At 48.8% G+C, this 22,853-nt stretch overlaps 1 protein-coding gene across 1 annotated transcript in view; it reads left to right on the top strand.

Moving 5' to 3' along the window:
* The window catches only part of AXL (AXL receptor tyrosine kinase), a 105,199-nt gene that overhangs the window by 70,947 nt on the left and 11,399 nt on the right, over positions 1-22,853 (top strand). The window contains exons 7-13 of the mRNA XM_015427261.1: positions 5,708-5,903; positions 7,465-7,604; positions 8,983-9,127; positions 9,849-9,875; positions 11,740-11,869; positions 12,423-12,514; positions 13,850-13,945. Coding sequence (XP_015282747.1) covers positions 5,708-5,903; positions 7,465-7,604; positions 8,983-9,127; positions 9,849-9,875; positions 11,740-11,869; positions 12,423-12,514; positions 13,850-13,945 — 826 coding nt within the window. The remainder of the gene's footprint in view (positions 1-5,707; positions 5,904-7,464; positions 7,605-8,982; positions 9,128-9,848; positions 9,876-11,739; positions 11,870-12,422; positions 12,515-13,849; positions 13,946-22,853) is intronic.

Below are 22,853 nucleotides of genomic sequence, written 5' to 3'. Positions count from 1 at the left end.
CTTGGCGGCCTCCCATCCAAGAACGAACTAGGGCTGACCCTGCTTAGCTTCTGTAGGGGGGAAATGTCTTCACAGGGAGCAAGCTAGCACACCGGGGTGATGTTTTGTAACCCTGGTGTGCTAGCTCACAACATGCAGCAAGCTTTTTTTTTTTTCACAGGCTTCCGGTCTGGCTAAGATGGAGGACTGAAGCGTTTCGCGATCGTGCGAAGCGAGCGACGGCCACTTTTGACAGTTTGGGCAATATACAGCCCAACGCATCACTCCCCAGCGAGGGGGGGGGACAAGCAGGCAGCAGCGCCCTAGAGGGAGTGTGAGGTTGGCGTAATCCAGCTTCGGAAGAAGCTGAATTGGGCTTTGACCTCCTCCCACGAAGAAGGCAAGTGCCAAGCAACTCTATAGTGGCCGATCGAGCCGGGCTACCGGCATAAATTCTTCGTCAGCAGACTTCTTTGAAGAGGGACAACAACTGTGAGTTAAAAGAAACAATGCGAAACCCGTTTTGAACGTGCTAGATAACAAAAACGTGCCGCTTACCTGAACTGAGTTTGGAGTCAATTTGAATTAAGCGGTTGAGCGGAAAATGAATAGTAAATCCCAGAAATCCGATTCCGGAGAGAAAAAAGTTGATTGAAGCCTTTAAAAACTGTAAAAACGCTTATTGTTTAACATTCCTGTGGTGAAGATGGAGCCGTGTGCGCAACTGTAAAATCGAAACTCACGAACAATAGCGTGGGAAGAGCAGGCTGGTGTCACAAAGAAAGAGGTCCGTGTGAAACATCCAGGAAGTTGAATTCCTAGACGGGCATTAGCGAAAGGAAGACAGTGGAACTTTTAAAGGTGCCGGACCGGAAGTGAGTTTTATGCGGAAGGAAGGGCCTGCAAAATACCAATCTGACCTACTCTACATGAAATTACCATAGAGAAGTTGCGCCCGACATTTTGAGGAGGACTTCAACTAAATTTGCTTTTTTAATATATTTCTAAGGGTCTTTGGAAAGCGTAAACAGAGAGGCATGGAGGACTAAATCTTATCATCTAGAAGAGTGCTTTATCTTGCGAATCTGTGAATTGAAAAGAAATCGCCAAGACGGAGACCAGGAGAGGCAAGAAAAGAGCCGACTCAGACCCAGAACTTAAACCGGTTGTGAGACCTAGGATTGGATCTACTTCAGCCCCCAAAATGTCAAGGGGAAGAGAGAAAAAAGAGATGCAGGCCTCCATGGAAGCAATGGAGAAGAGAATGACAGAGGCAATACAAGCCATGGGGGAGCAGATAGAAAAAACATTGGGGGACCAACTGGAGAAGCAAACTCAGATTCATCTGAAACATCTAGAAGAAGTCCAAGAGAAGAACATAACAGCATTGAAGGAACTGGTTACTACAGAAATAACTTCAATCAAGCAAGAAATGGAAGGAGTTAAGAAGGATGTTCAAGCAAATGCAACCAAGACTACAGAGACAGAGGAGAAGATACAAAAAATAGAAGAGAAACAAGATTCTTTGACTCAACAAATTACAAGATCAGAGACAATGATGGAGTTCAGAAGGATGCAGACTCATCTGAGATTCAGAGGCATTAAGGAAACAGAGAATGAGAACTTAAAAGAAAAAATGATGGAAGTGATAACGGCCTTTTTGGGCGAGGAGGAAGGGTCAATGGACTCAGACTTTGATTTGATTTATAGAGTGAACTCCAGAATTGCAGAAAAGAAGAATTTACCAAGGGATGTAATTGTACAATTTGTAACAAGATCAATAACAGAGGAGATATTCAAGAAGCAATTCACCGTCCCTTTTGAAATAGAGGGAAACAAAATTATGGTGATGAGAGAACTCCCAAGAACAATACTGCAAGACAGGAAAAGGTATAAATCCTTGGCTGACAAACTCAGAGCTTTGAGCATCAGATATAGATGGGAGATTCCACAAGGTTTATCCTTTACGTATCAAGGTGGGAGGATTCAGATCAGATCGATGATGGACTTTTATAAATTTAAGGCGGACAATGCGGACGTCTTTGGAGAACTTTAAAATAAAACGCATAATGGAGTACAAATTGTTGTCATGGAATGTTAATGGATTAAATTCACCAAACAAGAGGAAAAGAATCAATCATTGGATACAGAAACAGAAATGCAACGTGATATGCTTGCAAGAAACACATATTAGAAAACAGGATATAAAATATTTAAAGAATGCTTTATTTGGAATTGAATTTTGTTCTGCGGCCTCAAACAAGAAAAAAGGAGTTGTGACATATGTGAAGAAGGAGTTACAACCTACAGAAATTTTTAAGGACATAGATGGCAGATACGTGGGTGTGGAATTAATGATTCAGCAGAAAAAAACATTGTTGATCAACGTGTACGCACCCAATGGAGCAAAGGAAAAATTTTTTAAGGATATAACTGACCAATTACAACAATTGACTTATGAGCAAGTTATTATGGCCGGAGACTTTAATGGGACAATAGATCGTGTAGACAGAAAACCACAAAAGGACAACGAATTCAGCGGAAAACTGCCAAAGAATTTTTTTGAATTAGTTAAGCAAGAAAAATTAGAAGATGTTTGGAGGAAATGGAACCCGATGCAGAAAGACTTTACTTTTTATTCCAATAGACATTGCTCTTTTTCCAGAATTGATATGATTTGGATGTCTGAAGAATTATCAATGAAAACACATAAGACTGAAATTTTGCCAAGATGTAATTCAGATCACAATCCGGTGGTATGGAGTTCCACAGAAAGGAAAAAACCCTTTCTGTGGAGGATTAATGAAGACTTGTTGGATAAGAAAACAGTAATTGAGATGTTAAAGGAAGAAACGAAACAATTCTTTCAACAAAATTTAAATAAAGAAACACCGATACAGATTGTATGGGATGCTTATAAAGCGGTGATGAGAGGAATTCTCATCTCGCAAAACGTGAAGCAAAAAAAGGAAAAACTTCAAAAACAAACAGAAGTGTTAGAAAAAATTGCTCAGAAAGAAAAGGAATTAAAAAAGAAGCCTGGAAAAAAGCAAATTATTAAAGAATTAAAGTTGCTGAAGGAACAACTGAATGAGACTTGGAATCAGGAAATGTATTGGAATTTAAAGAAGTTACAACAGAAATCTTTTGAAGGGGCGAACAAACCGGGAAAATACTTAGCTTGGCAACTTAAGGCTAGAAGAGAGAGAAGAATGATAACCAAAATAATAGAAGATGGAAAAGAGTTCGTTGATCCTAATGGAATAAAGAGATGTTTCTTCAAGTATTATGCTAAACTATTCCAAACAACTAGAGTTGATCTTGAGAAGATTAAAACATATTTAAAGGAGATTCCACTACCAAAAATAAGTAAGGAATACAAAGATTTATTAAATGGTCCAATTCAAAAAGAAGAAGTGATGAAGGCAATAGAAGAGACAAAGTTGGGGAAGGCGCCTGGGCCGGACGGATTTACAGCGAAATTCTACAAAAAGATGAAAGAAGAAATTTCCCCGGTCCTGGAAGCTTTAACCAACGAAATAAGAGAAAACAAAAAGGTGCCGGACTCATGGAAAGAAGCAATTATTTCTTTGATTCCAAAGGAAGGACAAGATTCAACAAATGTAAAGAACTACAGGCCAATATCTCTTTTGAACAACGATTATAAAATCTTTGCAAAAATTATTGCAGAAAGGGTGAAAAACTATTTACAAACGGTAATTTCTGAAGATCAAGCGGGCTTTTTACCCAAAAGGCAGATTAGAGACAATGTAAGAATAGTAATGGACGCAATTGAATATTATGAAAAGCACCCAGAAAAAGAAGTAGCTTTTCTGTTTGTTGATGCAGAAAAAGCTTTTGACAATCTTAATTGGAATTTTATGCACCAGATGATGGAAAAGATTGAAGCGGGACAACATTTTAGAAATTGTATTGAAGCTATCTATTCTGAACAAAGAGCTAAAATAAATGTGAATAAAGAACTGACAGATAACTTCAAAGTACAGAAAGGAACAAGGCAAGGTTGTCCGTTATCACCGTTATTATTTATCTGGGTATTGGAAATACTTTTACAAAAAATACAGTACGATCAAGAAATAAAGGGCTTGACACATAAAGGACACCAATACAAATATCGAGCATTTGCAGACGATGTAATGTTTATGGTGGAAAACCCAACAGAAAAATTGACATTGCTTTTTCAAAAAATAAAGGAGTTTGGAGAATTGGCCGGCTTTTACGTAAATAAGAATAAAACAAAACTTATATGTAAAAACATGATCAAACAAAAACAAGTGGAACTACAAGAACTGGTACAATGTGAAGTAGTTAAAAAAACAAAATACCTTGGAATTGAATTAACGGCAAAAAATATAGACCTATATAAGAATAATTATGAGAAATTATGGACTAAGCTGACTCAAGATTTTAAGAAATGGGATAAAATGAACTTATCACTGATGGGAAGAATATCAGTTATAAAAATGAATGTCCTACCACGTTTGATGTTCCTGTTCCAAACAATACCAATTCTGCATAAAACGGATTTGTTGGCCAAGTGGCAACAAGAGTTGTCAAAATTTGTTTGGGCAGGCAAGAAACCAAGGATCAAAATGAAAATACTTTGTGATGCCAAAGAAAGAGGAGGTCTACAAATGCCAAATCTTAGACTATATTATGAAGCGGTTTGTCTAACATGGATGGATCAATGGGTGAAGCTTGAAAATGACAGATTGTTGGGGTTGGAAGGGCATGATTGTAGATTTGGCTGGCATGCATATTTATGGTATGACAAGATAAAAATGGACAGTTTTTTTAAACTTCACTTGGTGAGAAAAGCTTTGTATATGGTATGGACAAGATATAAGAAGTACCAGAGTGACTTAAGACCATTGTGGATTGTACCAGTAGAAGTGTTGATATCTTACTCAAGACAGCGAGGTAGAGACTGGTTGCCATATAGAGATTTAATTAAAAAAGAGGGAACAGAGTGGGTAATGAAAAAGCAGAATGAAATTGAATATGAATATGAGTGGTTGAAATATATGCAGATTTATGATCTTTTTAGATCTGACAAAAAAAACTATGGTTTTAGAGAGGAAAAAAATGAAATTGAAAAGGTATGGGAGAGTGGAGGAGGAAAAAATATTTCTAAAATGTATAAGGTGTTGTTAAAATGGTATACTGAAGATGAAACTGTTAAAGAACAAATGTTAAAATGGGCTATTAATATGAATAAGGAAGTAGATATGGAAACTTGGGAATATTTGTGGAAAAACTCTATTAAGATCTCGACATGTACTAATGTTAAAGAAAATTGTTATAAGATGATGTATAGGTGGTACATGACACCTAAGAAGATTGCAAATATGAATCAAAATATGTCAAACAAATGCTGGAAATGTAAGAGGCATGAGGGCTCATTTTATCATATGTGGTGGAGGCGGTCTCCCATCCAAGAACGAACTAGGGCTGACCCTGCTTAGCTTCTGTAGGGGGGAAATGTCTTCACAGGGAGCAAGCTAGCACACCGGGGTGATGTTTTGTAACCCTGGTGTGCTAGCTCACAACATGCAGCAAGCTTTTTCACGCGGGAGCAAAGTTGGGGGAAATGCGAGAGGCCCTTGTGTTCCAGCCCCGAATTCTGCGAACATTCGTTCTGAGGATTCCAGACCTCTTCCCCGCCACACAACTGCCCTCTGTTTCTCTCTGCTATCTCCTTCCTCAGGCTGTGCGCTCGGACGAGGACCTCAGCACCGTCTCAGAGAGGGCACTCTATAACCAGAACCTCAACGTGCCCCCCTTCAGCCACTCTCTGGTCGGGCTGACCCCCTTCACCCCCTACCACGTGCGCGTGTCCTGTCGATCCAGAGAGGGCAACTCTCCGTGGACGCACTGGGTTGCCATGGAGACTCTGGAAGGAGGTGAGGATCTGTCTCTCTGTCTGTCTGCATTTTTTTTTAAACTTCCTCTGAGGAGCTCAGGATTTCTCCCCCTTCTCTATTCTGTCCTCACGACAACAACGGCAACCCTTTGAGGTAGGGTAGGTGGAAGGAGCACGGCTACCCCCAAGCGAGCTTCATGACCGAACGGGAACTCGAACCCGGGTCTTCAAGATCCTCGTTTGACTCTCTGACTTCTGCGCCGCAACTTTGTGACCTCCTGGTTCTGTTCTTGTCTCTGGGGAGAGAAAGAAGCTGATCCTCAGGTTCCCGTAAGGGTCACAGGAGGTCTAAGGCTTGATCAGCGTTTTCAAAAAAAGGAAATCGCGGCAGCATGAAGGTCCCGATTCAAATGGGGAGCCGTGGTGGAGGAGGAGCAAGGATTACCGCTGCCTCCTTGCACTGTTGCGTTTGAAAACACCCTCTGCGGTTGTTAACCCTGGAAAGTTTCCTTTTTTTAAGGTGCCGGGAAGATCCTGTTGTGGATCCTCCATGTTGTGTCTCGTTCAGCCGATATAGGGCAGGGAGTCAGGAAGTGAGGGAGATGAAGTGTGGCCCAATATTTCGGCATAGGTGTAAGCTATGTGGCAAAGTCGGGATCCACAGTCAGAGATGTTGAAAATCGGCCGGGGCTATTCAGTGACCCTTGGGGCTGAGCAGAGCTGTAAATTGGGGGTGTCTCGTTCATACGTCCTGTCCTTAACCACTCAGTCAGCTCCATCGCATAACAGGGAGAGTAAAGAAGTGCAGTTCATACTTCACCAAATGCATTATGCAAACCTGAGAGTAGAGGACGGACATCCATGTGCATTCTGGGGAACGGTGCCATCTCCCACGCACCCGGGGGTAGGCGTGCTGCCCCAGCCAGCGTTTAACTGTAGTTAAGTAGAACTGCCATATATCTTTAAGAGCAGTGGTCCCTGGGAATTGAAGTCTTTAGTTAGACATCCCGGAGCATCCCTGTGCCTGGCTGATCAACAGTCATTTCCGGCACACAGAGGCGCGAGGATTCGAGTTTACAGCTCTCTTCCCGTGGCCTTTGTTTCTCTTTAAACGGCAAGGAGGTGGGAACGCGCAATCCTTTTCACTGTTCCGTCTAGCGCTAAGCAGGGGTCATTTCGTAGAAAAAGAGCTAGGGGGACTCATTAGCATAACTCATTAGCATATGCCACACCCCCTGACATCACCGGAAGTGTGTCCTCCCCACAGCCGGCGGCGACCTCCAGCGGGCACCAGGAGGGAGCTCCAGGCCCCGCCCTCCCGCACCTCACCCGGGAGGATGGCGTCCCCCCGCATCCCCCCCAAATGACCCCTGGCGCTAAGTCAGAAGTCAACAGCGCCTTCTGGACGTGATACAACGCACGGCCAGAGCAAAGTAGAATTAAATCACTTTTTATTACATTCCATATGCATTCAGAAGATGTCCTTACTTACAGTCAGTCAGGCTGAATAAGTGGTGCAGTTCACATCTTTTGTAATCTAATCATGAGCCAGTGAACTGAACAGTGGGGGTGCCCCTGACGACGCATCCTGTCCTCCACAGTGCCAACAGCTGCCCCGGAGAACATCACGGCCTTTCAGAACGGCACCTGCACCATCGTCCAGTGGGGGGAGCCGCTCGGCAACGTCAATGGGATCCTGCGCGGGTACAAGCTCATCTGTCAGAAAGGCGACTTGCCCGAGGTGAGCGCTCTTTACTGGGGAAAGGGTTTCATTCCCAGCAGGCCTGTGCCACTTCCGGGCACTGGCTGGCTGCTTTCTTTATCGTAACCCTCCCTGACGGTCTGTGAATTTGGAGGGAAAGCATGGGATACGAGCGTTTTAAATCGGGGTTCCCCAATGTGATGCTCGTGGGCGCCGTGGCACCCGCAGAAACCTATCCTGGTGCCCGCCAAGTGTTTTGAGAAAGTGGGCGAGTCCAGGTAGGGCTTTTTGATTGGCCGCTGGAGATCTGGCTGTGGAGATTTTCTTTTTAACTGCTTTGGCAGCAGCTGCCACCACAGCACAAGGATCTTCACGGTATGACGGAAGACAAGGCTGTATGCAAGAAAATATTTTTAAACGATACGTTCGTTCTAAAAGGCTTCTGCCTGGAAGGATGAAGAGTGACTATTAGAGTTACGCATGACCTCACTCCGCCTCTTGTGGCAGCCATTTTGTAGTTGGCCCCTCCTCTTGTGGCAGCCATTTTGTGGTCGCGCCCAACATCCGGGGTCAGATCCCCGAAGGTGCTCGCAGGCTGGAAAAGGCTGGGGACCAGTGTTCCCTCTAAGCTGAGTTCCCTCCGGCTCACACTTTTTTTGTCTTAGCTCAGGAAGGATGGCTCTAGAGCAAACTAATTTGTGCAATAGCTAAATCGCTCACAAAGATTTTTGCTCACAAGACTCCACAGCTTAGTGGGAACATTGTTGGGGACCCCTGCTTTAAATACATTTTAATCATAATAATACTATCATGCTCAATCTGAGGAGTGGATGGGGAAGTGAAAACAACACTGGAGTAAACTAAGATCGGAGACCCCTAAGGCAAGGGTGTCAAACTCGTTTGTTATCAGAGCCGGATCTGACATAAATGAGACCTTGTTGGGCCGGGCCATGTGCATCATAAAATGTAATGCCAGGTAGCGGAGAGATAAACTTTATAAAGGACACAAAACACAAAGGTTTTTTTTTTACTTAAAATAAAAACATGCTTAAAATATTAGCACTCTTGCAATATTTTGTTTATTGAACAGTGTCTAATAACTGACACCTCTTGCTCTGAATTATTACATCAAAATGTCTGTGCTGTTGCAATCTTGAGTATGCTGTTCAGGTGTGTATCTGTAAGCCGCAAACCTACAATGATGCAGGAGCAGCAGAACTGGAAGAAGAAGCAGGAGACAGCCAGTTCCACTGCGGGCCTGATAGAAGCCCTCTGGGGGCCTGATCTGGCCCCCGAACATCATGTTTGACACCCCTGCCCTAAGGCATTACTAGGGCAGACGCCCCACCAGAAATTTCCCTGTAAGTTAGATGGCCAGTCCTCTCCTACCTGGAATTAAGCTCCCCTCTTCCACCAGGTGGTTATGGATGTGGGACTGACCCACGAGAGAATCTTGGAGTGGAACTCGTCCGTGAGGAACCTGACTGTACGAGTTGCAGCCTACACAGGGGCAGGCGACGGGCCCTGGAGTCACGCTGTCATGGTTGCCCCATTGGGTTTCGGTAAGTGAGCTGTTTTGGCCAGCTTCTCTACAGTGTGAAAGAATAACCCGGCAGAGGGGCCGTCCGGGAGAAACCCTTGTTAGGGCTTGGAGGACAGTCATACAAGAGAGAGTTTCAGGAGAGATAATGAAGGGGAGTTTATGTTGATAATCCTCAGACGTTTCAAAGGATTGCAATATCCGTTGGGACAGGACCCAAAACCAAAGATCAAGAGCTGCTGTTAGAAAGAGATCCAAAGAGTTTAGGACATTTGGAAGCTGTTAACCGAGCGTTGATTCCATCACATCTTTTTCAGGATAGCGGACAGATGTGAGAGGATAGTCGGTGACTCAAATTGAGCTATATTTTAAAAATATGCCTTACTGGTGCCATCAGTCTTGGTCCAAATCTGCTTTTTCCAAAAGTGGTTCTTTTGATCTCTGGTTGTGGCCCCACCTCCCCGCTGGTTGGGAGGCTTGGCAGTTCCGGGCCTCGGATCTGGTTCTGAATGTCAAATCCCTCAATTTCAAATTCTGGTCCACTTTGTGGAGCCTTGCGGGGTTATAGAAGCCGGTTCCCAAACAGGACCTGTTGTTCCTGATTACAACCAGCTTTGGAGATCTGATTCATTTCCTTGTGTCTGGAAATTTGCCTGCTTCTAAGCGCGGTCCAGTTTGTAGATGCCTGATCTGACATGGAGCGTCTATTGAAAATAACCTATTTACTGGATTTTCTTTTGCAGATGAATTTTCACCGCAGGCTCAGCCAGGTGAGAGGCAACGCGCGGCACTCTGTTCAGCGGCCATCAAAAATTGACGGGGAGTTCGGGGTAGGGGTGAGAACGGGGTTGCCAGGTCCCTCAGAGCATCCGACGGGGATGGGGGGTACACCTACCGGGAGCAAGGAAGAATACTGGAAATGAACACAACGTGCCTACAGGACCTAGAATTGACATCAGCACATCGGGTACATCATTATTTTTTTTGGCCCCCCGGAGGGGATTTTTTTATTGCATTTTTATAAAGACTACAAACTACAACAGAAATAGGGAAGGGGACTACATTAAGGGATAAAGAAAAGATACCCACATCATGGGCAGGGTTCCCTCTAAGCTGAGTTAGCGTGAGCTAGCTCACAGTTTTTTAGCCTCCGGCTCACACATTTTTGTCATAGCTCAGGAAGGAGGGCTCCAGGGCCAACTCATTCATGCAGCAGCCAAATCGCTCGCTCGCAACTTTAATGCCAGTAGCTCACCAAGTAGAATTTTTGCTCACAAGAACCCACAGCTTAGAGGGCACATCGGTCAGGGGGGAATGACACTCTGGTTTTTGGTCAAAACTCTATGGTAGAATTAGCTTCTACCATAGAGTTGTGCTCAAAAACCAGAGTGTGCCCCCCCGACATGCCTATGTCACTTCTAGATCATGTAGGCATGTTGGATTAATTTCTGGTGTTCTTCTCTTTTTTGGGGGGGGTTAATTCCCCCTGCTGGCCATCTGGCCAGCAACGGAGAGGCGGGGCCTGGTAAAGGAAGACTCCCGCCCCCACTGGGAGGGTCTCGAATACCTGTTGAGAACGAGAGCTGTCCCTGTTCTAGAAGGCTTCCATCCTAGTACGCCTGACCCAACTTTGACACGGACGTGTCCCTTCCTATTCAAAATGGCTGCCTTGGGAAGGAGAAGAAGAGAGAGATTCACAAAAAGCGGTGGAAGAGCTGGATTCGAATCCAGTAGGCCCCTTAAAGATTTTCAGGGCATGAGCCTTCAAGAGTCAAAGCTCCCTTCGTCAGATTCATCAAGAAAGCCTTGATGCTCAAAGCTCATACCTTAAAAAATGGCCTCTTGAGATGCTACTGGACTCGAATTGAGCTCTTGTACGTGGCTACCCTCTGGAACAAGAGTCAGTGAACTGGATTAAAATTGTGAAAGGAGAGAGAGTGGTTTTAGAAGTAGGAACCTGGAGGAGAAGCAGGAAATGTCGATCGTTGAGATGAATGGAGGGTTCCCAACCTCCAGGTGGGACCCGGAGATCTGCCAGAATTGGAACCGATCTCCAGATGACCGAGGTCAGACCCCCTTGAGAACATGGCTGCTTTGGAGGGTGGACTGTATGGCATTATACTCTGCTGAGGTCTTTCCCCACCCCAGACCCCTCCCTCCCAGGCTGTACACCCAGACCTCCAGGCAATTCACAGCCAGGAGGTGGCAACCCTCGGTGAATCAGGACCAATGTTCCCTCTAAGCTGCAGAACCTTGTGAGCAAAAATTCCGCTTTGTGAGCTCCTGGCATTAAAGTTGTGAGCGAGCCGTTTGGCGACTGCATCAACTAGCTGGCTCTGGAGCCCTCCTTCCCGAGCTAAGGCAAAAACCTGTGAGCCGGAGGCTAAAGAACTGTGAGCTAGCTCACACTAACTCAGCTTAGAGGGAACACTGAATTCAGGACACTAGGCCAGGAACTCTCCCACTTTTCTCCCCTAGATATGTTTGATTCCAAACCGGGTCATTAGAGTCTGTCCCTTCCGTGTCTCTTTGTAATATAAGCAAGTGTTGGGAACGGGAAGGGAAGCTCCGAATGAACAGGGTGGGGGAATTGGAAGGGCCTTAGCCAGTAACCCCTGCCGCTCTGCTTCACAGTAGAAAACGCTACCCCTGCCTTCTCCTGGCACTGGTGGTACGTGGCGATTGCTGTGGCAGTGGCTGCTGCGGCCGCCGCCTTCATCATAATCTTCTTGACACGGATAAGGAAGAAGGAAACGCGCTATGGGTAAGTGGAGAACCGAGGGAATCGGGACCCGGGATGGGCCCTTCGAGGGCGGACGTGGGGATCGGCCGCTTGTTTCTGGCCGTGAATCTAAGATTGGACCTTTTTCTTTTTCCCAGGGCTTTTTTTGTAGAAAAAGCCCAGCAGGAACTCATTAGCATAATAGGCCACACCCAGCAGCAGGCACTCATTAGCATATTAGGCCACACCCCTGCCAGCACAGCTCATTAGCACATTAGGACGCACCCCCATGTTACCAGAAGTGTGGTCATCCAGCCACACCCACCTTTTGCTTCTTATTCTGTTTACCTTGTTTGTTGTCAAAACCCAGGGGTTTTTTTGTAGCAGGAACTCCTTTGCATGTTAGGCCACACACCCCTAATGTAGCCAATTCCAATGAGTTTCTGCTGTTGGGTGTGGCCTGTTATGCTAATGAGCTCCTGCTGGGCGTGGCCAACTCGGGAGCCAGCCGGAACTCAGTTCCTGTGCGTTCCTTCCCCAAAATAGCCCTGCTTTTTCCATTGCTTCACCCCATCCATCTTCTCCCGTCCTGCAGGGAAGCGTTTGAACCCAGCATGGAGCAGGGAGAACTGGTGGTCCACTACCGGGTCCGCAAATCGTATAGTCGCCGAACCACCGAAGCCACCTGTGAGTGTCTGGCACAGAATGGGGTCCCTCTTCCCCCACTATTCGGGGTTCCTGTAGCCTAGGGGTTCCTGAACCTTCTGAGCCCGCGGGCACCTTTGGAATTCTGACGCAGGACGGTGGGCGCAGTCACAAAATGGCTGCCACAAAAGGCGCTGCGGCCAGACAAAATGGCTCCCACAGGAAGACCACAAAATATCAATGCATATGGAACTCTAATAGTAACAATTCAACATTTAAGGCAGAAGCTCTGTTTAATAGGGCAAGGCCTCAGTGGAATTCTGAGAGGTAGTAGCTACGTGGGACCACCAGGAATGCACGCTATTAGGCTCTTTTTGTAGCAGGAACTCCTTTGCATATTAGGCGACACACCCCTAATGTAGCCAATCCTCCAAGAGCTTACAGTAGCCCCGTGAGAAGAGCTCTGCAAGCTCTTGGAGGATTGGCTACATTAGGGGTGTGTCCCCTATTATGCAAAGGAGTTCCTGCTACAAAAAGAGCCCTGCGAGCAAGACTTATTCCATTGGTAGTGGAAGCTGGGGTCACATTTCAGGGAGGTGGTACAGCTTGGAGAAGAAGAAGCCAAGGGTCAGGAGGACCTTTCGATCTTCGAGAGGGTCCAGTTTATGGGTCAACATAGGACTGTCTGAGATTTGAGTTGACCTGGCCTGAAACAATTCAGTTAGAGCTTCGAGCCAGTCAGAAGATGAGGTTGGAAGACAGTCCGGGATGGTCAGCGCTTCCTTGTTGACCTACCGGTTCCTGAGCTTCCCATCGTTAAAGCTGAGCTACCCTTGTTTAGGTCCCGAAGATAGGGTTGCAAGCCCCTCGGTGGAAGCAGGGGAACCCCCGCTTTTGCAGGCTGTTGCCCGTCACCGGCCAGCTGGTCGGCGGGGGGAAGTCCCGCCCCCAACCAACCTTTTTGGGCCTACTTCCAGTTTTGGGCCTACTTCCAGTTCTGGTTGGTGGCGATGCTCTGGTTTTTGAGCAAAACTCTATTGTTTGAAGCCGAATTTACCATAGAGTTTTGCCCCAAAACCAGACTGTCATCCCTGACCAGAAGTAGGCCCGAAACCGGAAGTAGGCCTGAAAATGCCCAACATCACTTCCGGTCTCCCAGAGGGATGTCGGGAGACCCCCACTGGCCAGGTTAGCCGACCTGGCAGCCCGACCCGAAGGGCTTCGACGCTGGATATTCCCACACTTCTCCAACAGACCTGCTTTCCTGTCCAAACCTCACACCCCTCTTCGTGCCAGAGACAAGACCTCTCGAGTTTGGCCTCCGCTTCTGGCGCAGAGTGTGTATGCGCGTTCCTTAACCTCCTTTTCTCCCTACAGTGAACAGCCTGGGGATTAGCGAGGAGCTGAAGGAGAAACTGCGAGACGTGATGATCGACCGCCACAAGGTGGCACTGGGGAAAACCCTTGGGGAAGGTACGTTACCTCGGCAACCGGCATGTCTGCGGACGGTAGAGAAGTCTGTGGACGGGGACATGACCAAGTGGGAATTGTCATCAGCGGAGTAGGAATCCGGGCAGCTTTAATGGCTTCCTGAAAGAGCGGACCCCGGATTGGTCCCTGCAGGAAGGGTTGCCAACCTCCAGGTGGTGGCTGGAGAGAGTAGGAGATTTCCAGGTGACAGAGCTCAGTTCACCTGGAGAAAAATGGCTGCTTTGTGCCACGACCGAGAAAGCCCTTCCTCGGATTGCCAACTGCCCAGCCTCATATTAGGGTTGGGAAATACCTGGAGACTTTGGGGGTGGAGCCAGGCAGAGGTCATTTCGGGGGGGATCGCAGTTCCCCCGGGTGAGGTACGGGGGGCGGGGCACATGACGAAGCCCCGCCCCCTGCTTCCGGCCGCCCCGCTTCCGGCCCTCATTCAGCCAGGAGGAGGCAGGAGAAGAGGGAGGGTAAATTGCTTCCTCCCTGCCTCTCCCCACCCCTGCCTGCCTGGGGCCAGGGAGGGCCTTCGCGGGGCTTCCTTGCACTCCCGCCGGCCTTGCAGGTCCACCGCCGGGCCCCTCATGGGGCTCGGCAGTGGAGCTGCAAGGCCAGCGGTGGCGGCGGCGGCCGGGACAGTTGGGGACGGGGTGTGTGGCCTTATGACACACTTCCGGTGATGTCAGGGGTGTGGCATATGCTAATGAGTTATGCTAATGAGTTCCCCTCGCTCTTTTTCTACGAAACGACCCCTGGAGCCAGGAGAGGGCGGGGTTTGGGGAGGGGAGGTGCCTCAGCCTGGTACAAGGCCACAGAGTCCACCCTTCGAAGCAGCCATTTTCTCCAGGGGAGCTGATCGCTGTCAGCGGGAGATTAGTGGTAAAAGCGGGAGATCTCCAGGCCCCACCTGGAGGCTGGCAACCCTACCTCAGATGGCCAGGAGCAACCGGAGCAGGGCCTCTGAACGGGAGACGGTGAGGCTCAGGGCGTCTGCGAGACTGGCCCAAGGTCACCCAGCAAGCTCCCATGGAGGGACAGGGATTTGAACCCGGAGTCCCCTAGTTCCTAGTCTGCACAATGGTGGCTCTCTCTTAGGCGATTGTCAAAGAGGCCCAGTTCAGCTCCACTTCTGACACCATTTCCGGATGAGTACGTCGATTCATGTACAGCACGCAGGGTGCGTGTATGCACATATAACCAGGGCTCTTTTTGTAGAAAAAGCCCAGCAGGAACTCATTAGCATAATAGGCCACACCCAACAGCAGAAACTCATTAGCATATTAGGCCACACCCCCGATGACACAGCTCATTCGCATATTAGGCCACACCCCCATGTTGCCAGAAGTGTGGTCATCCAGCCACACCCACCTTTTGCTTCTTATTCTGTTTACCTTGTTGTCAAAACCCAGGGCCTTTTTTTGTGTAGCAGGGACTCCTTTGCATGTTAGGCCACACACCCCTAACGTAGCCAATCCTAATGAGTTCCTGCTGTTGGGTGTGGCCTGTTATGCTAATGAGTTCCTGCTGGGCGTGGCCAACTCCGGAGCCAGCCGGAACTCCGTTCCTGTGCGTTCCTGCCCAAAAATAGCCCTGCATAGAACAATAGCCACATGTTCAGCGACTGGTGCTGGTCTGTGGGCCAGGGCATCAAGGTAGACCCGGGAGCGAGTTCAAGGAGTTTGAGAAATGCTGGCAACGGAGGCGTGATTCCACGGAAAAGGTGAGACTTGAAGGGAGGGAGGGAGAGACGGAGGTTGTGCCGTGCAGGTTTTCTAGAACGAAGTTCTAGGTCTAAACAGCAGTGAGATGTGAGGAGAGAGAGAGAGCTGCATTTTGCATTAGAGAACTTGGCTCCCTGTTTCTGGCGGCTATTTTTTCAGCGTTGTGGGGAGTCCGAGGACCTGTTTGGGAGACACTTTGCCCAGGTAGGAAGAGGTTAACGCGTCGCTGACCCATTTCTCTTCCCCCCAAACATGGAAAAGACCCAAACATTGCGAAACCAGTTCAGGAAAAACACACGCCCCGAATTGCGCAACTGGAAAAGCAGCACTTGGAATTATATAAGCGGACTGGTTATTTGGATGACGTATTTCCATCACTGGGATTTCTCAGTAAACCAGACACCGGTCCCTGCCTTCTGGGTCTTGTCCCAGGAAACTCCCATATCTCTGTTTGCAATTAATTAAATTGATTGTTTTTTTCGGCCCCTTGGGAATGCGGGAATAAATCTTGCAGGCGTGAGAGGCTAAGAGGGAGATGGATTCTGAGCCGGCAGCTTTAGCAACTGACAAAACAAACGCTAACAAGGCACGGAGGGTTCCTCGGGTGGGAGATCTCTGGGGAGGGCAATGCATCTGTTGAGCGCATGCAACAAATGCGCATGAGCATTAAGCCTCCACGTGGTCTCCCAGCCGTCCTGTCACACACGGCACACAAAAGGCTCTACATTTATATTTATTTATATTTATTTATTTATTTATTTATTATTTGTATTTATACCCCGCCCTCCCCGGAGGCTCAGGGCGGCTAACAACATATAATTAATAAAACAGTAAAACAGTAGAAAAAATACAAAATATTAAAATTACATCATGGTGTATAACCTATCTAAAACAGATCTACAGGCTCTGCAGAACTGTGCTAGGTCCCACAGAGCCCTGATCTCCTCTGGGAGCTCATTCCACCAGATAGGAGCCGCCACCGAAAACGCCCTGTTCTTGGTCATAGTCAACTTGATGGACCGGGGGCCCGGTACCTCCAATAGGCTCCGGCTCCCCGACCGTAGTGCCCTTGGGGGAACATGTGGGGTAAGGCGGTCCCTTAGGTAGGCTGGTCCCTGGCCATATAGGGCTTTAAAGGTGATAACCAGCACTTTGAAGCGAACCCGGTACGCTATTGGCAACCAGTGCAGCGCTTTCAGCACAGGCTGGATGTGATCTCGTCTAGGAAGATCCATCAACAGCCTGGCTGCAGCATTCTGCACTAGTTGCAGCTTCCGAATTTGCGACAAAGGCAGCCCCATGTAGAGAGCCCCATCTGACAATAGCACTACAGATAAGATTAGAATCTCAACAGCTGATCCACATACAAAAGAACCTCCTCAGGAAACAGGAAACCTCCTCAGGAAACAATCCATATACAAAAGAACCTCCTCAGGAAAGCTCCTCCATTAGCATGTTCACAGCCTGTGGGGAACTCCTACAAGATAATGACTCAGCCCTACCCCACCTTCCTGAGTAGATATAAATTACCGGTACCTGCCTACTATTTTTCTTCTCACAGAGTACTCCATCTTTCTGTGTTATACCTCTGAGGATGCCAGTCACAGTTACTGGCGAAACATCAGGTCCTACGATGCCAAGACCACGGCCACAAAACTCGAAAATCTACAGCAACTAATGTCTTTTGCACTGTTGATTGTATAATGTAGGACAAATAAGAATTTTAAAAAAACAAACAAACGGGTAGAGTTGCCAATTCCAGGTTGGGAAATCCCTGGAGATTTTAGGGGTGCAGCCTGGAGAGGGTGGGGCTTTGTGCGGGGAGGGACGTCAGCAGGGTTCTAATACACATGAGCTTCCGTGAGTCACTGCCGGTGTTCCCTCTAAGCTGAGTCAGTGTGAGCCAGCTCACAGTTTTTTAGCCTCCGGCTCACACATTTTTGTCTCCGCTCAAGAAGGTGGGCTCCAGAGCAAACTAATTTATGCAGTAGCCAAATTGCCGGCTCGCAACTTTAGTGCAGGTAGCTCGCCAAGTAGGATTTTTGCTCACAAGACTCCACAGTTTAGAGGGAGCATTGTTGCTCATTTCTTCAGATCCGAAGAAGTGGGCGGTGACTCACGAAAGCTCCTCCCCTGCCACAAATTCTGTTAGTCCTTCAGGTGCTCCTGGACTCTTGGTTTTTTCTGCTGCTACAGGTAGACTAACACGGCCACCCATCTAGAAGAAGTGAGCAGTGGCTCACAAAAGGTCATGTCCTGCCACAAATTGTGTTAGTCTTTGAGGCGCTCCTGGACTCTTGCTCTTGTCTGCTGCTACAGACAGACTAACACGGCCAGCCATCTTGATGAATACACATGAAGCCGGCTTATACTGAATCAGAACCTTGGTCCATCAATGTCTACTCAGACTGGCAGTGGCTCTCCAGGGTCTCAGGCAGAGGTCTTTCCCATCACCTCCTGCCTGGTCCTTTCAACTGGAGATGCTGGGAACCACTGTTCCCTCTAAGCTGAGTTAGTGTGAGCCAGCTCACAGTTTTTTAGCCTCCGGCTCACAGATTTTTGTCTTAGCTCAGGAAGGAGGGCTTCAGAGCAAACTAATTTATGCAGTAACCAAATTGCTCGCTCACAACCTTAATGCCAGTAGCTCACAAAGTAGAGGGAACATTGCCGGGAACTGAACCTGGGACCTTCTGCATGCCAAGCACAGGCTCTTCCACTGAGCCACAGCCCCACTTCATGGCCCTCCAGGGTCTCAGGCGGAGGTCTTTCCCATCCCCTCCTGCCTGGTCGTTTTAATGAGATGCCAGGGACTGAACCTGGGACCTTCTGCATGCCAAGCACAGGCTCTTCCACTGAGCCACAGCCCCACTTCATGGCCCTCCAGGGTCTCAGGCGGAGGTCTTTCCCATCCCCTCCTGCCTGGTCGTTTTAATGAGATGCCAGGGACTGAACCTGGGACCTTCTGCATGCCAAGCACAGGCTCTTCCACTGAGCCACAGCCCCACTTCATGGCCCTCCAGGGTCTCAGGCGGAGGTCTTTCCCATCCCCTCCTGCCTGGTCGTTTTAATGAGATGCCAGGGACTGAACCTGGGACCTTCTGCATGCCAAGCACAGGCTCTTCCACTGAGCCACAGCCCCACTTCATGGCCCTCCAGGGTCTCAGGCGGAGGTCTTTCCCATCCCCTCCTGCCTGGTCGTTTTAATGAGATGCCAGGGACTGAACCTGGGACCTTCTGAATGCCAAGCAGAGGCTCTGCCACTGAGCTACAGTCCCACTTCATGGCTCTACAGGGTCACAGGGGGAGGTCTTTCCCATCCCCTCCTGCCTGGTCGTTTTAATGAGATGCCAGGGACTGAACCTGGGACCTTCTGCATGCCAAGCACAGGCTCTTCCACTGAGCCACAGCCCCACTTCATGGCTCTCCAGGGTCTCAGGCGGAGGAATTTCCCATCACCTCCTGCCTGGTCCTTTCAACTGGAGGTGCCGGGGATTGAACCTGGGACCTTCTGCATGCCAAGCACAGGCTCTTCCACTGAGCCACAGCCCCACTTCATGGCTCTCCAGGGTCTCAGGCGGAGGAATTTCCCATCACCTCCTGCCTGGTCCTTTCAACTGGAGGTGCCGGGGATTGAACCTGGGACCTTCTGCATGCCAAGCAGATGCTCTTCCAGTGAGCCATAGTCCCTCCCCATGCCGTTGATAATGCCATAGAGTCCACCCTCCAAAGGCAGCCATTTTCTCCTGGGGAACTGGCCTCTATCATCTGGAGATGAGCTGGAATTCTGGGAGGACTCCAGCTACCCCCTGGAGGTTGGCAAGTCTAAATAGGAATCTTGCTGCTCCTGAAAGAAGAACAAGTTTTCATTCAGCATGGATCTGAGGCCCTCCCTCCACGGGTGAGAAAGAGCGTGGGGCAGGAAGGCCTGTTTTGCTCATCTGGGTCGCCGGCCTGGCACGTGTTCCTTCTTGTCTTCACTGAGGAAGTCGAATAGTTTCCTCCGAGCACAGCTGGGATTCGTTTAAAAACGTTTTGGAAAGCTGAGCTGGAAAAGCCTCTGGCCGTGGCACAAACGGTTCCCCCTCCCTGGACGTTTCCACCCCCTTGTATGTGTGTGTGTGTGTGTGGGGGGGGTTGTTCCCTAAATTAATTCAGCTTAAAACTAAAGACGCAATAAGAAAAACAGGATAGAGAATCGGCCGGGGGAAACGTCAGATCTTTGCTCGGCGGCCCCTTTTCCTCCAGGACCACCTGAGAAGAAACTTGGGGGGAGGCGATCAGTGCCGCAAACGTTATCCCTTATGGTGGGCTCTTCAGTTGCCATCTCCCAGGTGGCACCTGGAGTTCTCCCGCTATTACAGTTTTTCTCCGGACGACAGATATCATTGCTCCTGGAGAAAATGGCTGCTTTGGAGGGTGGACTGTCTGGCATTATACCCTACTGAACTCCTTCCCCGCTGGAGAGCCAGTTTGGTGCAGTGGTTAGGAGCGGGAGTCTAATCTGGGAGAACCGGGTTTGATTCCCCACTCCTCCACATGCAACTGCTGGGTGACCTTGGGTCAGTCACGTGCTCTCTCAGAACTGTTCTTTCAAGGGCAGTTCTCTTAGCGCTCTCTTAGCCCCACCTGCCTCACAGGGTGTCTGTTGTGGGGAGCGGAAGGGAAAGGAGAGTGTCAGCCGCTCTGAGACTCCTTCGGGTAGTGAACGGTGGGGTATAAATCTTCTTCTTCATCTCCTCCTCATCTGGGAGAACCGGGTTTGATTCCCCACTCCTCCACATGCAACTGCTGGGTGACCTTGGGTCAGTCACGTGCTCTCTCAGAACTGTTCTTTCAAGGGCAGTTCTCTTAGCGCTCTCTTAGCCCCACCTGCCTCACAGGGTGTCTGTTGTGGGGAGCAGAAGGGAAGGAGATTGTGAGGTACTCTGAGACTCCCAAGTGAAGGGCGGGGGTATAAATCCAATCTCCTCCTCCTCCGCCTCCTTCTTCCCCAAACCCAGCCCTCCCCAGGCTCCGCCCCCAAAACCTCCCACCCCAGAGCCGGCAATCCTATACAACCCATAGGCAAGTTCCAATCCGCTCCCCACTGCTTTCTCCTCTAGACTGGTGATCTGAGGGCCGAGGAGGCCCTGTCTATGGGCCAGAATTTGCTTGGAATTCTGACACAGGGCGCCGGCCACAATCACAAAATGGCTGCCAGAGGGGGCGGAGCCAGCCACAAGATGTCAGGGTGCGAGGTTATCAATAGCTCTCATCAGGGCTTTTTTTGTAGAAAAAGCCCAGCAGGAACTCATTAGCATAATAGGCCATACCCAACAGCAGGAACTCATTAGCATATTAGACCATACCCTGACATCACAGCTCATTAGCACATTAGGCCGCACCCCCATGTTACCAGAAGTGTGGTCATCCAGCCACACCCACCTTTTGCTTCTTATTCTCTTGTTGTCAAAACCCAGGGCTTTTTGCATGTTAGGCCACACACCCCTAATTGTAGCCAATCCTAATGAGTTTCTGCTGTTGGGTGTGGCCTATTATGCTAATGAGTTCCTGCTGGGCGTGGCCAACTCGGGAGCCAGCCAGAACTCCGCTCCTGTGCGTTCCTGCCCAAAAATAGCCCTGGCTCTCATGGTACCTCTACGAGATTTCCAACAGAAGCTCTGTTGAACGGGATGCCTTTTAAACTGCGCAGCCAATCAGAAGCCCTGTTGGGAAACAGCCCCGCCTGACCCCGCCCAGTTTTCTAAAAGAACTTGGTGGGACCTCTGTTCCGGTTGCTAACTTTTGCGTTAAACCCTTCGGTTATCCTAACTCAGGGCAGGGGGGGGGTTATCATGTTGAAAATTTCCTATCTTTGGGAGAGCTCTTTTCCCCATCGATGTGTCTTATGAGCCACCTCTGTGTGTCCGTCGAGCACTGCAGGGGATTTGGAGCCCACATTCAAAGGCGTGCAGTTCACACTGGGTGAGGCTCAGAGCGCATCCAATGTTTCCGGCTGAATTTCAGGGCTGTTTTTCTCATCAAGGAATCTCTGCTAGGCTTATGGAGAACACTGGGCTCTCCTGAAACATAATTTGGAAACCTCTCGATCAGGGGGTCTGCTCAGCAACTTTCAGTCCCCGATTCTGTTTAAAAAAAAGGGAAAGATCTTTTTTTGGATAGTTCTGTTTTTAAAAACAAAACCAAGGCTTGCAGCAACGCTCCTGTGAGTGAAAATTCTACTTTGTGAGCTCCTGGCATTAAAGTCGTGAGGGAGCGATTCGGCTACTGCAGAAATTAGTCCGCTCCGGAGCCCTCCTTTCTGAGCGAAGACAAAAATGTGCGAGCCGGAGGCTAAAAAAACTGTGAGCTCGCTCACACTCACTCAGCTTAGAGGGAACCCTGGTCTGCAGATACTGAATGAGAGAGGGCGATCCATCGCAAAAGGGAGAGTCCCAAAACATCGAGGGATCCAGAGGAAAATGTTGTTTAGAAGCAGAGGAGCGGGAAGAGAAAGAGGTGAGAGCCAAAATGTGTGATGTGGGAGGAAAATCACAAGACCGGAGCATCTGGCGCTAGGATCCCGGGACTCTCTGGGCAGCCAACGGTTTAAGCTTTTCTCCAGCGACTCTTTTCTCCAGCAAACTTGAGTCGCAGGGCTAAATTCAGAGGTGGGACTCGTGGCACAACTCAAGCCTGACTCTGCGATTCCCTCTGCCGCCCCACTTTGGAAACCTGGATCCCCGTGTCCCAGATGCGGGGCCGGTTCTAAATACTTTGGCTTTCTACGCAAGGTACTCCCACCCAATGCTCCCTCTGAGCTGCGGAGTCCTGTGAGCGAAAATTCCACTTTGTGAGCTACCGGCATTAAAGTTGTGAGCGGGCGATTGGGTTGCTGCATCAATTGGTTTGCTCTGGAGCAGAGACAAAAAAGGTGTGAGCCGGAGGCTAAAAAACAGTGAGCTCGCTCACACTAACTCAGCTTAGAGGGAACACTGATTAGCAGGGGTCATTTCGTAGAAAAAGAGGTGCAGGAGCTCATTAGCATAGCTCATTAGCATAACACATTAGCATATGCTACACCCCCTGACATCACCGGAAGTGTGTCAGAAGGCAACACCCACGGCTCAGGCTCCACTGGACTGTTTTGGATTGCTAGCTATTGGGGGGGGGGGGGGACCACACACTCCCCTCACAGCGCA

Source organism: Gekko japonicus, unplaced genomic scaffold (genome assembly GCF_001447785.1).
Source record: "Gekko japonicus isolate JY-2015 unplaced genomic scaffold, Gekko_japonicus_V1.1 scaffold1389, whole genome shotgun sequence".
In the NCBI taxonomy this organism is placed as follows: Eukaryota; Metazoa; Chordata; class Lepidosauria; order Squamata; family Gekkonidae; genus Gekko; species Gekko japonicus.
The sequence above is the reverse complement of the archived record's forward strand: the minus strand, read 5'-3'. Positions and strand labels throughout refer to the sequence as shown.